Raw genomic sequence first — 16,527 nt, 5'->3', positions numbered from 1 at the left:
GCTCCCATAGCCAATTCCTGCCCGTTTTGGGTCTGGGCTTCTCCTGGGGCCTACATGCTATTGCTTTTCTGGTTCCTTGAGGTCAGAGGCTGACGATATTCAAACCCAGGCCTCCAGACCCCTAGTTCAGGGCCCACCAGCCATCACGAGCACTGGACTAAGAGTCAGCAGACCTGGGTTTGGGTCTCTGCTTAATGAATGTTCTATCTAGAGTCTAAGAAGAATGAAAGGAAACCATACATTGCCATTGGACTCCTGGTGGCCTGTGTATCACCACGGGCCACTGCTTACACACACCTCACATATCCCCTAGTACCAGAACAGAGTATTAAAACCTTGGATACAGGGGCACCTGGGCGGCTCAGTCGGTTTAGCATCTGCCTTCGCCTCAGTCATGATCTCAGGCTCAGGGTCCTGAGATCCCATGGTGTGGGGCTCCCTGCTCAGCAGGGTGTCTGCTTCTCCCTCTCCCTCTGCGCCTCCCCACTTGTGCTCTACCCTGTCTAATAAATAAAATTTTTAAAATTTATTCATTCATGAGACACAGAGAGAGAGAGAGAGGCAGAGACACAGGCAGAGGGAGGAGCAGACTCCCTGCAGGGAGCCCGACTGGGACTCCATCCCGGGACTCCGGGATCCCGCCCTGAGCCGAAGGCAGGCGCTCAACCGCTGAGCCCCCCGGCGCCCTTAATAAATAAAAATCTTAAAACAAAAAGAAAAACAAAAAGCCTTGGGAACGGATCCATTGTCATCCCCGTGCTGGCTTCAGAACCGGTCCGATGAGAATAACCGAGCTGTGTGATCTGCACCCCGGAAACCCGGCAGGGGGTGCGGTCCCAAGCGCAGGACCGGGCAGGAGGCAGCTGGGCCCCGGCCTGAAGGGTGTCCCCTCGCCAGGGGTGACAGGGTGAGGCCGGGCGCCCGCCGAGCCAGGCCCGACCGCAGGCCCCCGCCCGGCTCCCCCGCCGCCCCGCCGCCCCCGCTCGCCCGGTCCGCAGGCCTCCCGAGCCGCCCCTCCGCGCGGGGACCTGCCGGGCTCCGCCACCCTTGGCCCCGCGGCGCGCGGGCAGCTGCGGGACCCCGAGGGCGCCCCCCGGAGCGCCGCCTGCGGGGTGTCCCGGCCGGGGGCGTCCGAGCCCGCGTCCCCGCTGCACCGGCCGGGCCCGGGGCTGCCGCACGGTCGGGGCCTGGCGCCCGCCCCGCTCGGCCGAGCCGTGGACCCGCGTCGCGCCGCCCGGAGGTCCCCGCGCTGCACAGGCCGCCGCCAGGCCCCAGCCCCGGCCCCCGGCCCCGGCCCCGGCCCCGGCCCCCGGCCCCCGGCCCGCCTCTGCAGCCCGAGCGGCGCGGGCGGGCGCACGAAGCGCATTCTTTGTCTGCGGCGCGGCCCTCCCGCCCGCCCGCCCCGCCCCGCCCCCGCCCGCCCGGGCACGCGGGCCAACGAGGCGCGGCGGCGGCGCGCAGAGCCGGGGAGGGGGCCGCGCCTCGCCCGCCCATTGGCCGCGCTGCGCTCCCGCGGCCCCGCCCGCAGCCCCGGGGGCAGGCCGGGGGCGGGGCGCGCGGCCCGAGGTGGGGGACCGCGGCGGCGGCGGGGCCAGGGCGAGCGAGCCGGCCGGCGAGGGACCGCGGCCGAGGACCCGCGCGCCCAGCCGCCTCCCCCGCCCCCGCCCCCGCCCCCGCCCCCGCCCCGGGCCGCGCCCCCGAGGCCGCCAGGCCGAGCCCCGAGCCCGCGCGCCGGGGTCCCCCGACGGCGCCCGGGCCGGCGAGGGCCGCGAGCAGGAGGCGAGGAGGAAGGCGGCCTCGCGGGGGGCCCGGCCATGGCGCTCGACTTCCTGGCTGGATGCGCGGGGGGTAAGGATGCCGCGCGGCGGGGGCCGCTCACCTGCGGGCGTCGGGCCCCCCCCCCCCGGCCTGGCTCGGGGCCGACGGGGCTCCCGGGACGCGGCCCGCGAGGGCGGCAGGTGGGGGCGCCGGGGCGCACGGGGCCTGGCCAGGGCGGGGTGCGGGGTGCAGGGGGTGCGGGGTGCGCTCCGCCCCGCGCGCCCTCCCGAGGCCGCATCGCCCGCACCTGCCCCGCACCCGCGGCGCCCGAGAACTTTGGGGCGGGCTCCCCGCTTCCCCCGCGGATGCCGCGCGGGGCTGGGCTGGCAGGGCGCCCCCCCCCCCAGCGGGCCGGCCCGACCTCGGGCGCCGAGTCACGCGTGGGCACCGCGCGCCCTCCCGTGCCGGTCCGCGAGCTGCTGCGGGCGCCCCCCCCCCGGGACCGGGCGGGCCCCACACGCGGCGTGGGTAGCCCTCGTGTCACGCGTGCGCGTCTCCTGTGGGGCCGCCAGGGGCCCCCCACCGAGGGGCAGAGATGCGGGTGCGTGACCCCAGGCCGGTCCCGCCCTCCTGCTGGGCTTCTCTCCTCCGGCACCTGCCGTTGCTGTCGCTGTTGTCGCTGTTGCTCGGCTTGGGTTGGGCGCCGGGCGACCTGGAGGCCGAGGAGTGACTAGCAGTGGCCGCAGGCATTCGAGCCTCTGCAGTCGGGGCAGGAGACGGTGGAGGGCGTGTGCCAGGGAAGCCATGTGTGTGAAGGGGTTTAAGAACTTTCCCAGGCTGTTACCCAATCAGGCCCCAGGAAACCACCCCGCCGAGCTTGCCAAAGGGGTAAAACCTTAGGGCTTTTCATAAATGGGTGCGTTTCTCCTAAGCCCAGGCCGGAGGACACAGGAGGGGCGGCCTCTGCAGATCCAGCTCTCAGCTCCCCCACCCCGGGGCCCCACCCGGCGCTTCCTGTCTCCCCCTCCCCCGTACCTGCCCGCATCCCTGCTGGCTCCTCCTGGTCTCCAGACCCTCCTCCTCCCTCCATGGTGGCTCAGTGAAGGTGGGCTGTCCCGTGGCCAAAGACCCTTTCCAACCCCTCGGGGAGTGGGAGTTCTTTCCCTGGAGGGGCAGGATTCCTTCGGACTTCTCCCAGGTGTCCTTGGAGCCCCCTGGGAGCTGTGGGGTTTGGGGGAGCACTCCTCATCCTAAGGCCGGGCCTGCTTAGGGACCCATCCCCCCAGGCACACGTGTTCGCTCTAGGCGCTTGCTCACAAAAGGCCCCTCCCCGAATGCCTTCTGCCCACCCTCCTCGGGCCCACCTAGGAGATCCCGGTCCAGGCTCCAGGATGGGGGCGAGATAAGGGTGCGGCCCACACCCAGCTCTAAGCCACAGCCCCGCCCCACTGCCTCACTCTCACCCAGGCACAAGCCTGGGGCTGCTGGTTCGCACCCACCTCCCTGCTGTGAGAGTGGAGGCCCGAGTCCCCAGGGGGATGAGGATGAAGATTCCTTGTGTCGGTCGTCAGCTCCCCTCCCCCTGGGATCCTCTCCTGCTCTTAAGTGACCCAGGAGACACCTTGGCCTTGAGAAGTGGAGGGACGAGGGGGACAGTGGCCTGATGGCATGGCGCAGCCTTTGCAGGGGGACTGTCTAGGAACCGTGCGCAGGTAGCGCTCCCACCTCGACCCCTGGCTGGTGACTTGGGCTCGGGCTCCTCCAGGCCTGGAGGTTCAGGGGAGGGTGACGGCGGTGCTTCTCTGGGGGCCTGGGCGTCCCTCCAGATTCCGGATCCTGGGGGGGAGAACTGTGCATCACCTCTGATTGGCGGAGTGTCGGGTCACGTGTTCGGTGTCGCCCCCGGGGAGGAGGGCCAGGCACCTTGACCGACTGCGTCCAGGTGCTCACGTGGTGGGAAGGTCGGAATGCTGGGCGGCACTCCCCGCCGGGGGTCAGGCCCAGGTGTCCGTCCCATCCCATCGCGCCCATCAGGCCCAGTGCTCTGAATGGAGGGCTCCCTGGGGGCTGAGGGCTGCGGCGGGAGAGGCGTGGACAGGAGGAGGTGTGGGGAGCTGCTCAAGGAGGGGCCGAGAACCCTGCCCAGGGGAGTGGTCCCCAACCCTACCCTGGAGTGCCATGGGGTGCGGGTACCCCTAAGAATCCAGTTCACATCAGGCACTGAGCACAGGCTTCGGAGGTTTGAGAGGGTCTGCTTGGGCTCCCTCCCTGGCCTGTTGGGGAGCTGGCCTGGCAGGGCTTCCTGGCTCTCAAGGGAACTGTGAGGTTAAAAGGATAAGACTTTGGGGACTGGAAGCCCTGACGAGGCAGGCCTCAAGGCCCACTCTGTTCCTGTGAATGGGGATGTCCTGGGTGAGCACTGAGCTCCTCCCCAGAGGCCTTGACAACGTGGGGATGCAGATGGCTGGCTGCCACTGGAGGCCTTGCTGGGCCTCCCAACCGGGGCTGGTGGGGGTCACCCCTCCAATCCGGGAGCTGACAAAGGCCGGGGCCAGAACCTGAGCAAGTCTGGCCCACACACACCCCAAGAAGGGAGCCCCCACCATTTCCAGCATGTGCTCCTTGGGGACCCCACAATGGGGCCTGGCTGCAGAGGGCATGTGCGAGGCCCCGAGGGGCCCACAGCTGGAGAGAGAAGCAAGGCCAACCAGCATACCCCAGACAAGTGTCAGCTTTCCAAAACTCCAGGAGATCAGTTACAGCCCAAGAAAATAAATGCTAGAACTAGGGTGTTCAAATTTAGAAAATTCATAACACGACAGGAAAAAGAAGGTGGATTGCAAAAGATAGAAACAAAGTGTGTCTCAAAAGACCAGAGACAAAGGCATGGAAGTCTTGAGGGAAAAGACGCCTTGGGGATGTCTTTTCGTCTTCCTGTGAATGATAGGGGTTCCAGAAGGATAGAAAGGTCTGGAGAGGATGATTAGGATGAATATGTAATAGTGGAAATTTTCCCTGATCAGAAAAAGGCCTGAGTCTAGAAGTGAAAGCACTGCCGTGGTACCAGGCAGGGTTACTTTAAAAAAAAAAGAGAGAGAGAGAAAGAAAGACACACCCTTGGCATCTCGCTGACATTCCTGAAATCTACAGATAAAATCTCCGAGGCTTCCTGATAGAATGCATAAATTATTGACAAAGGAGAAGAAACGCATTGGCAACGGATTTCTCAGCTGCAGCACCAGAAGCCAGAAGATTCTGGGATACTGGCCTGGGCCTGAGAGCCTCCCCAGAGCACAGGACCCTTGTTTCCATCAGTGTTAAAGAAATAGATTATGCTGAGGAGCAGGAATTCGGAGGCCATTTCCCTATATGTTACCTTCGAGAAAAAAAAAAAAAAATCCAGAAAAGCTCCAACAAAAGCAGTTGGTCAGAGTAGAGACCCCAAGAAGGGGCAGAGGCCAGGGGGAGAGGGACGAGCTCTGAGTCTCTGGGGTCTCTGGGGGGTGAGCAGAAGCTGCAGGGGTGGGGACTTCTTGGGGTAGCTCTTACTGGGGTGGGGTAGGGCACTGGGGGGAGCAGAGAGCCTTGGGGGGGGGGTGTCGGTTCTTACCCTTTTTCTACATAATGATTCTAAGCGTTAGAAACAAGAAGTAACCTTTAGCTGAACTTAAACGTTACCAAGCAGAAAGAGGACAAGTGGCAGTTTGCCTGAACCAACAAAAATGCAGAAAGGAAAAGGAGTAAAAGAATTCATTCACATAAAGTAAGATGGAGTCGTGTCACATCTCCCGACTTGGCAAAATCAGAGACAGCTTCAGAGGGGAGCAGAAAGCAAAGCCGAGCCGTAGCTCGCTTCCAGGAGCCCTGAAAACAAAGTAGTAGAAGCAGGTTGAAAGTTAAACGTCACGGGGGCGCCTGGGTGGCTCGGTCAGTTGAGCAGCTGTCTTGGGCTCAGGTCATGATCTTGGGGTCCGGGGATCTAGCCCCCACCCTGGGCTCAGTGGGGACGCTGCTTCTCCCTCTGCCTCTGCTGCTCCCCCTGCTTGTGCTCTCTTCTCCCTTGGATAGGTAAAATCTTTTTTTTTCTTCTCTAAGATTTTATTTATTTATTCATGAGAGACACAGAGAGAGAGAGAGGCAGAGACACAGGCAGAGGGAGAAGCAGGCTCCCATGCCGGGAGCCCGACGTGGGACTCGATCCCAGGACTCCAGGATCACGCCCTGGGCTGAAGGCAGCACTGGTTAAGGAGGAGGGTTCCAGGCGCAGAAGACCCGGGTTCGAATCCTCAGTCCACCACCACCATGGATGTATTCTCTGGGCCTCCCATTTCTCATCTGTAAAAAATGGGCTAATGGTCCTTTCTTTACATATCGGGAGGTAGAAACGTTACTGTTTGCCACTCAGCAAATAGTAACTCTTAATTATGAACACTCCTGGCAGTAAAGAGAGAACTTTAAGAGATTCACACACAAAATGCTAGGGAGGAAAGTGTGGGAGTATGTGCATGGGTTACTCCACCTCCCCAGCCTCCCTTTCTCCCACGAATGGGGTAACAGGGTAGCGAATTCCCTGTGACATATGCACCTGAATAGCACTCGGGACTCTGAAAAGCGTTTAGGAGCCAGTTTGGAGAGCGAGCCTTTGTCCTTGGGGGTGGGGCTGGGGTTTTGGCCTGGCTTGGACTGCTGCGCATTGTGCATGATCACAAAGTCAGGAGCTGACCCCCCCACTTCCCCGGGCTGCAGGTAGCTCCCCTGCAGGGAAGGGAGTGCTCAGCCAGCATCTGCAATACCTGGCTGCCTCAGGGCCTGGGTCAGCACCGCAGGGCAGTGGGGGGGGGGGGGGTGTCACACCTAGTACAGGTGAGATCAGTGAGCCGCAGACCTCGAGTTCCTTGTGAGCTTGGCCAGCTGGTGAGTAGCCGAGGGAAAATTAAAATCTGGGTGACCGTCTGGCCCCGAGTCGTGGGGTCCCTGGCATGGAGGTGTTTGGTGGGGGGTGGAAGACAACTTCTGTCATCAGTCAAGTGTGGTGAGCAGCAGAGGGGGGAGAGACACCAACTTTGAGTTGGACAGATCCTGGCTTGATGTCAGGGACGTCACCGTCTTATTCCCACTGCTCGCACAGAGCCACGGACAAAGGAGCACACAGTAGGCACCTGGCACACAGTAGGTGTCCAATAAACATCTCTGTCCCATCAGGTGACTACTGTGCGGTCCTCCTAGCTGAAACCCCCCCCCCCAGCTTTCTGAGTTTTCTAGGACATGTGGGTGATGGCCTTCCTTTTTCCCTCCAGGTGTGGCAGGCGTGCTTGTGGGACACCCATTTGACACGGTCAAGGTGAGTCTCTTGTCACGGTTTTACTGTCAAGTGTTTGTGGAGGTGCAGACCTTGGACAGAGGCCCCTTTACAGGGACCTCACCTTAGGAATACCTGTAAGGTCTCCCCCTGGGTTCTAGAATAAAGATAGCCTCAGGTTCTCTGTGACACCTAGGCGGATGGCCGCGTGTCCACTTTCCTTCTGGGTCTGTCCCTACGTCTCCCAGGTCGGGGCACAACCCAGAGGGTCCATTGTGGTACCTGGCCCACTGAGACCGGGAGGCTGAAGCGCAGGCTTCCCCTTGCCCAGAGCAGAGTGGGGGGGCCCCGTTCTGATGCAGAAGCCCCCCTACACATCTTGAAAGAAAGAGCAGCTTAGAGAGAAAATACAGAAATCGAGCAAAACCAGAACTTGTCAGGACTTCCCATGAACATGGTCTTCACACAGTGGTGACCACCACTGGCTCGCATCAGTTCCCAGGGGCTGGTGTGCACCCCCATGGAGCGTGTGGCCCCGGGGGGCAGGCACGCGGGTAGCCAGTTTAGCCCCCATAAAATCTTCGGATCCAGGTCCTCACAGGCTCAAAATGGAAACAAAGGAAATCCATGTTCTCCGGCTGGAAATTCCCAAGTAAGATTTTCTCCCCATTGTGTGGGGATTTTATGTCCTTAAACCAGCCAAGTCTGGACTTTCCCCCGTGGGCTTCACCTGGGAACTAGGGCACGCTCGGAGCAGCAGGGCGCGAGGCCAGGCCCGTGACCCACCGTAAACCCTGACCGTGCCCCTCTTGCAGCTGGAGCGAGGGCAAGGATGTCATGCCCAGCTGGGTTAGAGGTCACTTCCAGTCCCCTCTTTTTTTTCAGTGGAAGCCAGGTGGCCCTTGGGCAAGGAAAGGACTCAGGACCTCAGGGCTGGGGTTTCCTCCAGCGCAGGCCCGGGGGCCGGGCTTTATGCGTTGGCTCTGACCGTAAGTTCTGGCAAGCTCCTGTGAAGGTGCAGGCCCCCTGCCAGCCGATCTGCTGTGTGCCCCTGGGCCGTTGCTTTACCTCTGGGCCCCCTGTTCTCGTCTGCAAAATGAGGCGATGGGCCAGATTACAGAGGCCCTGGTGGCGCGGTGCTCAGTGGCAGAGTTTGGGTTGCATGAAATGCCATCCTGAAGGGCACAGACTGCCTTCCATCCCATTGTATGCAATGCAGGGAGAAGGCAGGAGGACCGGTGGCCACACAGCAGCCTGTGTCCCTGCACAGCCCGCCGAGGGCCTGTCCACACAGCTGCCGGCCCCCAGGCCAGAGCAGCCCAGGGCAGCCTGGCGCTGAACACGTTGTGCTGTGTTTATATCTTGTGGTCACATGTTGTAAATGCCTCTGTATCCGGCCAAGAAGTGACTCTGGCTTGGCTTCCTCAGCCTAGCTTTGCAGAGGCCACGCCTCTCCGAGCCATGACTCGGCCTGGGCATGGCCAGGTCCCCGTCAGCTAGCACCCCTGTCCCCCCCGACCCCCAGGACCCCCTCATCAGCGCCCCCAGGCTGGGGACTACTCTGTCCTGGTGTCTCTGGCCCCCTCGTGAGCTCTTGGACCATGACCAGCGCCCCCAGCAGAGCAGTGATTTGGGTGCAGGAGCCTCTCCACCCCACAGGGCTTCTGCCCCTTGGACCCCCTCCTCTTGCTCCTGGAGGGTGACCTTTGAAGAAATCTATTGGTGAACTTTGGCCACCACTGCGGCCCCACCTGCATCACATCTGGGCAAACCTGTCTTTAAAAGCCAAGCTTCTTATGGGTAGGAAAAACGCCTCCCCCAGTAATCACCTCCGTCACTCAACTCGTGACCCCTCTTGTCCTACTTACAGGCTCACGCACTTTTTATTACGTTGTGCTGATCAGGGAACGTGCTCTTTTGCTTTAATTTAATGCTGCATCACCAATGGCCTTTTTTTTTTTTTTTTTTACTGGCTCTTTCCAGTGTAAAAGTTAAACAATTCTCATTAGAAGAAAATTGGGAAATGTAGAAAAGCATATTATTCGTTAACTGACAAATCAGTTTTCCCATTCTGTACACTTCCTTCAGAATCCTCCCTATGCCATCATGCCTGCCATGGGTATGTATTATTTTTAATGCGTGTGCGTGTATTTTAAAGATTTTATTTATTTATTTGAGAGAGAGACCATGAGAGAGAAGTCCCAAGCAGTGGGGGGTGGGGAGATAGAGGGAGAAGCAGACTCCCCGCTGAGCAGGGAGCCCGACACAGGACTCGATCCCAGAACCCCGGGACCATGACCCGAGCCAAAGGCAGAGGCTTAACCAACTGAGCGACCCAGGTGCCCTAAAATGTGATTTAATCATCAGGTGCATTCAGTTTTTGGTTGGCCTTTTTTTTTTTTTTTTTTAAGATTTTATATATTTATTCATGAGAGACACACAGAGAGAGGCAGAGACACAGGCAGAGGGAGAAGCAGGCTCCATGCCGGGAGCCCGACGCGGGACTCGATCCCAGGACCCCAGGATCATGCCCTGAGCTGAAGGCAGATGCTCAGCCGCTGAGCCACCCAGGCGTCCCTGTTGGTTGGCTTTCTATTACAAAGAAATGTAGTTTGTAAAGACATTTTGTTTACCATTATAGAAACATATAAACTAAAAAGGAAGAAAAAGAGGTGTCTGGGTGGCTCAGTTGGTTAAGCACCTGCCTTCTGCTCAGATCCTGGGTCCTGGGTTCGAATCCTGCATGGGGCTTCCTGCTCAGCAGAGGAGCCTGCTCCTCCCTCTCCCTCTGCTTTATTCTGTCTTCTCTCTCAAATAAATAAATAAAATCTTTAATAAATAAATAAACAAGTAGGAAAAAAAAAACCCTATCCTCCATATGTCCCCTTTCCTAACCCTCATTAGTGATTTCTGCTGAAAACCAGAAATCTACACAGACCCATATATATTCCTCGCTTTTGGCAAAAGTGGGATTTACTTCAATAGCTCTGTTAGTGTTGTTTTAACTGAAATTTGCCACATGTAGAAAAGTGCACACACGCCCACTGTCGAGATCTCTGAATCCTCAGGAAGCTCACGCCTGGGGAGAGCAAAACAAGGTCAGCCCCTCCAGGAGCCCCCCGGTCCCCCTTCTACGGCACTGGACAGGACGGTCATCAGGGACATGGGGTCTCCACCCGCTGTCACCGGGGAGTGGCCATCCCAGGGCAGGGGAGGGGATGGGGGGTCGGGGGCTGGCCCTGGGGGCTCCGCGCCTGGATGCGATGTTGACATTTTGTGTTGCTTTAACCGCCTTTACTTTCTGAGCTAGGGGCTGTCTCCATCCATAGCAAAAGTGTAACTTTGTTGTAGATGAGCGTAAGCCTCACCCTGGAGAGCGCTAGTAAGTACAGACCAGGGGAACCCACCCTTCTCTGTCCTCTCTGAACCAGACCCTGGGCCGAACCGCACCCCGCCACACCCCTCCTCCTCCCACCCCACCCAGCGCCCTCCCTGACTAGCAGGGGGCAGGGAGGCCTCGAGGTGAGCTTGGGCCTGGCACATCCTGGGGCGGGGACGCAGGTGGGGCTGATGGAGAAAAATCAGCCCCCTCTGGATCAGAGGGTCCTCACGTTGGGGTCGCTCGTCCCCATGGAGAGCCAGGAGCCGTCTGGGCCTGTGTGCAAATGACCACTTTTCCAGGGGCAGGTTCGCCAATCCTCAACCGAGATGTTAACCTCAACTCTAGATTGGGCCCCACTTCACCCCCATACCTAGTCCCCCAAACTCCAGCCAGCGAGTGCTCATCCCTGGTCTAGGGGTCTGTAACAAAGGGGGAACGGGGCCTCTTCCCTGCTCCCTGTGGGGCCCAAGCTGGCACCAACCTGGACATGAGCACATCCCACCTGCAAAGACTTAGAGCCGCCCTCCAGGTGCCTGAAAATCCAACCCAAGCACCAGCCAGCTCTGTCTGCCTCCAGGGCCCAGGTGGTGTCAGTGCACGACAAAGAGCAATGTCCCACCAGGGACCCCAGAACACGAATGAAAAACCCCACATTGCAAAAGCAACCTGAGCAGAGCTCAAGAGGTTAATAGGTCATTAAAGTGCAGCAAGTGCTTTTGCTTTTCTCTGAAAATTCACCCCTCCCCGGCCAGGCCCTGCAGAGCCGGGCAGCCAGGGTGGGAAGGGGTGCCGGGGTGATCTGCTGCAGGGGGCTCTCGGTTGCCAGCCGCTTCTCTGAGCAGTGGCTGCCAACTGCAGAGGTCCTCGTGTGCAGAGATGGTCCTTTTTTTGTTCCTTGAAAAACATACTCTTGGAAGTGCATGTGGCCGTCGAAGGTCCACTGGAGGGCTCTGGCCAGCCAGCACCCCACCCCACCCCACCCCACCCCACCCTGGCCCCGACCAACACAGCCGAGCCACTCACACTGCTGGAGAGGACACACAGCCTCAGCTGACTTGCAGGACATCTCTGAGCCTCAGTGTTCCCATCTTTGAAGGGGGGGGGGTCACTACACCCACCTCGGCTGGTCGTTCCAGTCTTAGGCCCTCTGGTGCTGCCGGGCACAGAGGGGTGTTCATGCCATGGCCCTGGTGGTGGCAGTGATTTCTGAGTCAGCTCCTGAGAACATGACTTGCCCTAAGCTCACCCTCCCACCCCCATGACCTGGATTCTGAGTTCAAGAAATGTGCTCCCGCTCCCTCCTGCGGGGCCTGCGTATCAAGCTCCGAGATAAGCTCCCGGTCAACAAAGAGTACTTTCACGTTAAGAGGTTCTGGGCTACGGGGCTCCAAGGGCGGCGGGGCTGGAGCTCCCAGGTCCCGGAGGCAGGTGGGGACATGGTCACCAAGGAGGCTCTCCGCTGTTCTCCCGTCCCTGCTTTAACTCACGACCACTGTCCTCAGAGGGGGCTACTGGCAGAAATCAGCAGGCCCTCAGAGTCCAAGGCTCATTGCTTTTAACACCCAAGGGGGCACCGTCAGGCCCCTGAGGAGGAGAGTTGGGTGATGGGAATTCGGTGAGGAGCCCCTTTGGCATCGGCCATGGTTTGCCACCAGGGCAGTGGGCAGGTCTGGGGAAACGCTTCATGTCCCACCGTCTGCGCATGGTGCAGACATAATGCAACAAGAGGCTCAGCCTCCAGTTGCCTCTGGTTGCCTGAGATCTTGGGGACCCTGTACCCCCTATGCAGCTGGCTGTCTCTGTGGCTGTTTCCCCACTGGATACCCTCCCCCCTGAGCAAGCACGGACACCCGGCCCTGCCCCATCCTGGTAGCCATGGAAAGCTCCTGGGCTCCCCGCCTCCAGCAGGGTCCGGCCTTGGGCCTCCCCGAGAGAGCCTCCGTGGGCTGTCCTGAGGGCTGGGTCAAGGGAGCGGGGAGCTGTGGCCTGGCTTGCCCACCCTCCCGGACCCTGTCCTTCCAGGTGCGGCTGCAGGTGCAGAGCGCGGAGAAGCCTCAGTACCGGGGGACCCTGCACTGCTTCCAGTCCATCATCAAGCAGGAGAGCGTGAGTGGCGGGGGCCGGGCCGGGCCGGGGGGCGGTGAGGCACGAGGTGCAGGTGGGAGGGAAGGGGTCCGGCCACGCGGGGAGGGGCGGCGGCCCGGGCTCCCCCCCCCCCCCCCGCCGCGCCCGCGCAGGAGCGCGCCCGTGCCCGACCGTGTCCGTGCGCCCCCCGCAGGTGCTGGGCCTGTACAAGGGCCTGGGCTCGCCGCTCCTGGGGCTCACGTTCATCAACGCGCTGGTGTTCGGCGTGCAGGGCAACACCCTGCGGGCGCTGGGCCGCGACTCGCCGCTGAACCAGTTCGTGGCGGGCGCGGCGGCGGGCGCCATCCAGTGCGTCATCTGCTGCCCCATGGAGCTGGCCAAGACGCGGCTGCAGCTGCAGGACGCGGGCGCGGCGCGCGCCTACCGGGGCTCGCTGCACTGCCTGGCGCACATCTACCGGCGCGAGGGCCTGCGCGGCGTGAACCGGGGCATGGCCTCCACGCTGCTGCGCGAGACCCCCAGCTTCGGCGTCTACTTCTTGTCCTACGACGTGCTCACGCGCGCGCTCGGCTGCGAGCCCGGCGCCCCGCTGCTGGTGCCCAAGCTGCTGCTGGCGGGCGGCACGTCGGGCATCCTGTCCTGGCTGTCCACCTACCCCGTGGACGTGGTCAAGTCGCGGCTGCAGGCCGACGGGCTCCGCGGCGCCCCGCGCTACGGCGGCATCGCGGACTGCGCGCGCCAGAGCTACCGCGCCGAGGGCTGGCGCGTGTTCACCCGCGGGCTGGCCTCCACGCTGCTGCGCGCCTTCCCCGTCAACGCCGCCACCTTCGCCACCGTCACCGTGGTGCTCAGCTACGCGCGCGGCCCCGAGGGCGCCCCGGCGGCGCGCGGCCTGGCCCAGCCCTCCAGCCTGTGACGAGCCCGAGCCCGGCCCCAGCGCGCGACCCCCGACCGGCCCTCCCCGCACAGCTGAGCCCGCGGCGCCCGGGGACGGTCACCACGGAGTGACGTCCGTGGACAGCGGCTGCGGATCCTCCTGCGCCTGCCGCAGCCGCGGGGCGCATCTCGGCCACCTGTTAGGTCTCCGTGTTGGGGAGCCCCCTGGTGCCCCAGAGCCGGATGCTCTGCCCACGCACCTGCTGCCGCCGCTCCCACTGGAGCGGGACCTGGGGGACCCTCGAAGAGGCTTGGGACCTCCGGGCAGCCCCGAGTTAGCCTAGGGGCCGGGCCGGGTGACCAGGCACGGGCCAGTGGGAGGGCGGCTTGTCGCCCGCCAGTCCTCAGGCTGCCTGTCTGTAAAATGGGGACATGGGTCAGCCACTGTGTGGAGCCAGGGCTCCCTAAGGTGCGCAGAGAAGTCAGCAAGGAGATGGGTACAGGAGGATCCCCACGCCCCAGCAAATGATGTCTGTCCCCCGGAGTCTCCTCATGCTCGGTGTTCCCATGATGCCATGACGTGGGGCGGGTGGGGTGGGGGGCCTGATGGCGGACACAGGCGCGGCCTGCACTCCTGGGACTGAGCCGGGGGCAGCCCGGGCACAGCCGTCCAGTACAGGGCGGCCGTGCGTTTGCACAAGGAGGCATATGGTTTTGCACATGTTGGAGGAGCCTCTGGTCTCCTTTGCCCTGATTGGGGTTCAGCCTCTTGGGCAACGTGATACGCTCTCCCAGGGGGTCAAGAAAGACCAGACTCCCTCCCTCTTCACGTGGTGTCACTGTTGTATAGAAACTGCTGAAGGAATAAAATATTCTTTGTTTTCTTAAGACTGAGGCCTGTTTGTGTACCACAGAGGAAGGGGCCCCATTCCCCACCCCTCCCCGGAGTCCAAGGGGCTGGCTTGGTAGTCTGTGCTCTCGGGCCCTGATGGCAGCCCGAGGTGCGTGCCCAGGGCGAGCTCCGGTGGACACGTAGACCTCTGTCTCCTCATCTGTACAGTGGGGCTGACGGAGGCAGGAGGAGTAGGTGAGGGAGCTCACAAACATGCGGGACGGAGCGTCAGCCGTTCAACAAAGGTTCCTCCGACGGCTGGCTTCCCAGCAGGGAGAGGCCTGGGCTCTGCTCACCCTCCCCCTGGGCTGGCCAGGCAGTGTGTGTTGTGAGCTCCAAGGGGTACTGAGCTGTGGTAAGGACACAGACGGGACACTCACGGAGGCTAGAAACGGCCTCCCGGAGGAGGGGAGGTCACGTGGAGCTCTCAGAGGTGAGCGGAATTTTCCATCTAAGATTAGACCTAACCCCAGCCTGAGAAGTCCTCGAGGGCTTCCTGGAGGAGGCCTCCTTGGCTAACGGGGTGTCTCTCACTGTCCACCCACTCTCACTTCTCACCTTCCTCGAGGCCGTCCTGGGCACCTGCATCTCCACACCTACCAGCCTGGAGTCTCTTTCCTTCCCAACTGAGCCAAAAAGCTCTGGCCCACGTCATGGGAGGGCAGGAGAGAGGGCCCCCAGCACTACCCCCAGGAAGGCCACCAGCTCTCCTGCACCTTTACCCCCCACATAATACCCTGCATCAGCCTGAGACATTGAGCTTGTCTGCAGAGGCTGGCTGGTGACCCCAGAGTGAGGTGTTCTCAGGCACAACACAGGCCCCTTGAACCCAGTGGTCCCCTCTCTGGGGTCCCAGGCAGCAGCTCTGGGTCTGGCCCCTGGCCCCTCACTTCTCTTTTCCTAGCAAATGCTGAAACCCGGGGCCCCCACTCCCACCCCAAGTGCTGACCCTGAAACATTACTAGTCAATCAGGTGGAAGGGATTGGGAGAGATGTGGGTATTTTTTTATAAATTGGACATTTTATTTTCTCCCGGATTTGAATTTATATTTATTTTTATTTTTTATTATTTATTATTATTTTTTTAAGATCTTATTTATTCATGAGAGAGAGAGAGAGAGAGAGAGGGGCAGAGACATGGGCAGAGGGAGAAGCAGGCTCCATGCAGGGAGCCCGATGTGGGACTTGATCCCTGGTCTCCGGGATCGAGTCCCGGGCCAAAGGCAGGTGCTAAACCGCTGCGCCACCCAGGGATCCCCCTAATTTATATTTGTTTAGAATAAATAACATATAAATGTGGTTAAAAAAATAAAAACTACAAATATATCCAAACATGGGCGGGCTGGAGGACGGAAGCCTGGTCCCCACCTCCATGGCCCGGCGGTTCCTGGGGGGCCAGGCCGAGTGAGCACCAGCACGTGGGACCAAGCCCTCTCCCCACAGAGCTGGTCGGGCACCGACTGCTCTGTTCTGTGCCTTTCCTCACCTGACGGTGGCCTTGCAGGGGTTGCCCTGGGCCGCCATACAGAACGTGACACGCCATGTGGCCCAAACTGACATTTCTTCTCTTGAAATGCTGAGGCCGGGAGTCTGGGATCCGTCGGCAGCAGGTGCTTCCCCGGAGAGCACCCTCCTGGGCCTCTTCCAGCACCTGCTGGTGGCGGGTGGCCGTCGGCTTGCAGGTAGCCCGCTCCAGTCTTCCCCTCCATCTTCACGTGGCCGTCACCCCGGGCAGCTCCTGTCTCCTCTTTTTACAAGGATGTCATCCCGGGCACGTGGGCCCAGCCTATTCCAGTCTGACCCCATTCTGACTCATAACATCTGCAAAGACCCTGCTTGTACCTGGGCTGAGGCCTTCAGCCTAACTTTCGGGGACACAGTTCAACTCTGCAACAGAGATCGACCGCTCCCTTATTAGCGTGTCCAGTCGGCCACGTTTTTGTTAACGGTTGGTTGCATGGCATCGCACCAGATAAATGCTCCTTCCTTTACCTGCGAGGCTCGGGACTCGGAGGGATCTCGAGTCCTAAGCAGCCCACGGGGCCACAGAGGGGACAGTGGGGCTGGAGCCGAGGGATCACAGGTAGCTGAGTCCCATGGCGGAGGGTGGAAGGGCCGCGTGGCTCCCCGCCAGGCCAAGTCGCATAGTGGTGCTGAGCCTCTGAGGTGCCTAATAGCCAACCTGCCCTTTTTCTTTTCAAATATCTTATTTATTTGAGAGCAAGTGAGAGAGAG

At 61.1% G+C, this 16,527-nt stretch overlaps 1 protein-coding gene and 1 non-coding gene across 5 annotated transcripts; one reads left to right on the top strand and one right to left on the bottom strand.

The window, feature by feature from the left end:
- Window positions 1–110: 110 nt before the first annotated feature.
- Window positions 111–170, bottom strand: MIR345 (microRNA mir-345). The gene has a single exon (NR_049355.1). It is a non-coding gene; the product is annotated as a microRNA mir-345 (primary transcript).
- Window positions 171–1,725: 1,555 nt separating this feature from the next.
- On the top strand, window positions 1,726–14,288 carry SLC25A29 (solute carrier family 25 member 29). Of its 4 annotated transcripts, none has more exons than XM_038545713.1 (5): window positions 1,749–1,848; window positions 7,056–7,099; window positions 7,943–8,046; window positions 10,368–12,545; window positions 12,718–14,288. In XM_038545713.1, exons 4-5 carry the CDS (start codon window positions 12,315–12,317, stop codon window positions 13,438–13,440), a joined length of 954 nt encoding a protein of 317 aa, XP_038401641.1. In that variant the 5' UTR covers window positions 1,749–1,848; window positions 7,056–7,099; window positions 7,943–8,046; window positions 10,368–12,314; the 3' UTR covers window positions 13,441–14,288. The 4 variants fall into 4 exon arrangements, with proteins under 4 accessions (XP_038401644.1, XP_038401641.1, XP_038401640.1 ...); XM_038545712.1 differs by having other exon boundaries at window positions 9,041–12,545; XM_038545716.1 differs by lacking the exon at window positions 7,943–8,046 and having other exon boundaries at window positions 1,726–1,848; window positions 12,462–12,545.
- The last annotated feature ends 2,239 nt before the right edge of the window (window positions 14,289–16,527 follow it).

The sequence above is a fragment of the Canis lupus genome, chromosome 8 (assembly GCF_011100685.1).
Source record: "Canis lupus familiaris isolate Mischka breed German Shepherd chromosome 8, alternate assembly UU_Cfam_GSD_1.0, whole genome shotgun sequence".
Lineage (NCBI taxonomy): Eukaryota > Metazoa > Chordata > Mammalia > Carnivora > Canidae > Canis > Canis lupus.
Note: the sequence above shows the minus strand (reverse complement) of the source record. Positions and strands in the feature narration are given on the sequence as shown.